Source organism: Galeopterus variegatus, unplaced genomic scaffold, assembly GCF_000696425.1.
Source record: "Galeopterus variegatus unplaced genomic scaffold, G_variegatus-3.0.2 Scaffold1554, whole genome shotgun sequence".
Classification (NCBI taxonomy): Eukaryota; Metazoa; Chordata; class Mammalia; order Dermoptera; family Cynocephalidae; genus Galeopterus; species Galeopterus variegatus.
The window spans coordinates 48,686-52,502 of NW_007727665.1; the positions used below are offsets into that span (position 1 = coordinate 48,686).

At 42.0% G+C, this 3,817-nt stretch overlaps 1 protein-coding gene across 1 annotated transcript in view; it reads right to left on the bottom strand.

The window, feature by feature from the left end:
* Positions 1-2,198, bottom strand: part of LOC103594422 (alpha-1,3-mannosyl-glycoprotein 4-beta-N-acetylglucosaminyltransferase C-like) — a gene marked incomplete at its 3' end in the record, with an annotated part of 27,916 nt that extends 25,718 nt beyond the window's left edge. Inside the window, exon 1 of the mRNA XM_008577639.1 lies at positions 2,078-2,198. Within this exon, the coding sequence (XP_008575861.1) occupies positions 2,078-2,198 (121 nt within the window). The remainder of the gene's footprint in view (positions 1-2,077) is intronic.
* Positions 2,199-3,817: the final 1,619 nt, after the last annotated feature.

The following is a 3,817-nucleotide window of genomic DNA, read 5'->3' on the forward strand; positions in this document are numbered from 1 at the left end:
TGGTGTTGCGCCTGCACCTCGCTCAGCCAGTGAGCGGCCGGTCTGTATGTGGGATCTGAACCCTTGGCGGGAGCGCAGCCGTGCTCCCAAGTGGCGCACTGTAGCAGTGCACCACCGGGCCGGCCCCGGTCACTTGGACTCTTGATGGACCAGTGTGCCCCCAAGGGAGAGGCAAGTTCCCTCTGCAGTCCCCCTGCTGGGGCGGGCAGCCCTAGGCAGACTCATTGGTGCTAGAAGTGGAGGTCTGTATCCTGAGAGAGGCATGTAGGTGGTGTGCATGGGTCTTTGCTGGTCTGCTTGGGTCACCAAGTGACTGACTCCATGTGGCTGTGAGAATTGCAAGGGTGCTTCACTGAAGAGAGCGGGGCCACAAGCAGTGGCTGAAGGTCCCGGTCAGTTGGCTTCATGGCTCTGGAAAATGTGCACACGATCCCCTCTGTCCTGAGGGTGGGCTCCTTGCTGGGTTGGAACACCTGTTCCCAGGTCTCAGGATGCATCATGGACTCGGGTTCAAGCAACCTGGCATGATGATGAGGCCTCAGGGCTGTGAAAGTGCCAGGGATCTCAGAGCAAAAGGCACTCAGGTGTTGGCTCTGATCCCCAACTGGGCAATTCATAGAATAAATAAAAATGACCCATAAACATAAAAAAATGCTCAACTATCACCAATAATGAGGGATGTCAAATAACAAATATCACCAATAAAAAATATATATTTTGCTTTCCAAATGGGCAAATGACAACAACAACTTACTGGTGAGATTGTGAGGAGTTGGACAACCATAAGCTGATGTGATTATAAATTAATATATCTTTTTCCCCATGCAATTTGGAGGTATAAATCAAAATCTGAAGTGCATATGCTCTTGGACCCATTAATTTCACATCTAGGAATATTTCCCAAGGAAATATTTTTACATGAGTAAAAAATATATTAATTGTAACATTGTTTATAACAGCAAAACACTGAAGACAACTGAGTGCTGTTCTATAAGGAGCGGTTAAATAAATTTTTTACACTCATGCTATGTTGATGCCAGCAGTTAAAAAAAGAATGAGGTTAAGGGAACCTCTGCAAGGCATACACACATTAATGAATGAAAAAAGCAAATGTCGGAAGAACACATAGGAAGTGATCTTTTTTAATTGCACAGATACAGCATATATGTAAATGCTAGAAAGATGTCTGGATCTCTGGAAGTGGACTCATCAGACTTCTGGGGCAGGGGAGAGAAAAGGGGGAGAAAAAGGGGTATTCCCTTTTTACTCTCTATACAACATATATATATATATATATTTAGAATGTATTGTATGGAAATAGCTTACAATGAGAATGTTATTTACTGTGGAGAAAAGGGGGAGAAAAAGGGGTATTCCCTTTTTACTCTATACAACATATATATATATTTAGAATGTATTGTATGGAAATAGCTTACAATGAGAATGTTATTTACTGTAAATGAAATTTTTTAAAGATTACGAGGGTAGCCCACACCGAGACTGGAAGGACAGAGTGTCTATCACATAGAGAGTCTAAAAAGCATTGAAACTGATTTTGCTGAATTGAAGCCCGTCTTAGTCCTGGCTTTGCTCTCCAGAATCATCTCCTGTGCTGCAGATCTACTAGAGTAGACTTCTTAAGATTTAATGTGAATACTAATCACCTGGGGGTCTGGTTAAAAAGAAAATTATGATTTTATAGGTCTGGGGTAGAACTAGGATTCTGCATTTCTAATAAGTTCATGGATGACACCTTGAGTAGTAAGGCACTAGATGATCTCTAGACCCCCCACGGAACCCTAGGAGACTACCCGCTCAACACCGTGTTGTCACCTCCCAACTTCTTACCTTTTACTCAGTCCCCTTTTTCATAATTCTCTCCTGTACTTTTCCATCATTACCCTAGTTTCATCAGGAGAGGGGATGGGAGATTAAGGGACTCAGAATTACTATGTGTTGCAGCCTAAATTCCTTAGACCCAGTTCTCCATCTCAGCATACCTGTCTTCTTACTTTTCACCCACCTTTCCCTTCTATCCTTGCCTGAGCTGGATGACCTACCTCCTGCGGACACTCACTTTTCTCCATGGGAGGGGCTCCAATCAACACACGGGAGTTCACATTTTTCAGCGATTCTGAGTTTCTCTGCATATCTTTGAAGGTTTTCAGGTGGTTCGTTCGACCAGGGTTGATCTGCATCCGGGCTCTCTGCCAAGCTACCATCTCCTTTTCCTCCTGAGAAGAGTCAGTGTTAGCTCTATGATTCATCCTCTGGGAATGATGGCTGGTGGATCCCCCTTCATATAACGTAACAAAATAATCTCCAGGATACAGGGCAGGTGGCCCAGGATCAGTTCAAGTTTTTTCCTTATCTTCTGGGAAAGTCCTATTCTAGGGGTTCCTGTATAGGTATGGATCCTGGGGTGAAGAAAGTTGGGATTTCTCTAGCTCTCTTGGGTTATATGTAGGGAATGAGATGGTGCCAGACTATGCCATTCTTCACCTATAATTACAGTCTGGTTCACCTAATCTCATGAAGGGCATAGTACGAGTTAGGTGTGAGAGATGCAGAAGGCCGGGTAATACCACCCCATGTGCCAATCTACAGTCTCCCCCATTGGTGGCATTTCACACTTCCGAATTCATTCATCATCCTCCCTTCTCTTTTATCTTTTCTGGATTCTGGTGGAATTTTCTCTACTCCTTAAAATTTTTCTTGACTTAGAGAAATGACTTAACTGCTTTGAGATTCAGGATCCTATTGCATAAAATAGGGGTAAATGTATAACTTTGAAAACCAAGGGAGATTTTTTAAAATGGGAAATTTAAAAAACAAAGAGAAAAATTCAATTGCTGTAAGAAAAGGACTAACTCTGCTGAGGCATTAAATAAAGGTTATTACTTCCCAGCCCTGAATTCTCTCTTTCAGAGTGCCACCATCCTGTATTATTTGCATCAAATTTAAATAATATGTTGATTCTTCAAGCTTTCTTGTCTTTTTTCTACTTTGAATGTCTACAATATTCATGACAATTTCACACAGATACACACTTATCTGTCTTCTTTCTTCTAGTCTGGGGATTTCAATTTTGCCCCACCCAAAATTTTGGGTACTCACGAGAGACAGGAAACTCGTAGTATCAAAAGGGTTTTCATCAATGAAATAGAAGATTGGGAGCAGCAACGCTACTGCAGTAATGATGAATCTCCATAGGAAATCTTTCATGGTATTCGGGTGGGAGTCTGTAGAGTTGTTTCTGACTCTGTGATCCTTGGAAGTATACTCAGGTGTCTGCAATTTATACACTATTGAGAAACATTTTCATATGATCATAAATTTTAAAAAAACTACTAATTACAAAGAAAAAACTTCTTTATTGTTATAACTTACAATTGAAAGACATTACCATTGAATAATTGTAGTTTCCAAACCAGCAATTCTCAACCTGGGGTTCTTGAATATATATTCCTAAGGATCCTTAACAATTTTTTTTTCTTCCAAAGAGAACTATATACTTCTCACATTTGAGGAACACAGGTGTATGGGAATGTAAACAAGAGACTCAGTCTCACAGTCAGGTCTGCCTTCCTCTTACCTGCAAGTCCCCCACCCGATCCTTCATTTCCCTTCTTCTTGACACCACTGTTTAAGGAAATTTCTAGAGCTCTTTCCAACCTTGATTGCCCCTCCGTCCCCTTGACCTGATTTCCATCGAAGGTAAGAGGAAGGGCAGAGAGCTCGGTTCTGTTGCAAAAGGAGCTCCTGGGTGCGTTATGGGGAACAGTTCTTATGCACACATTTAAACCAGACAGCATTC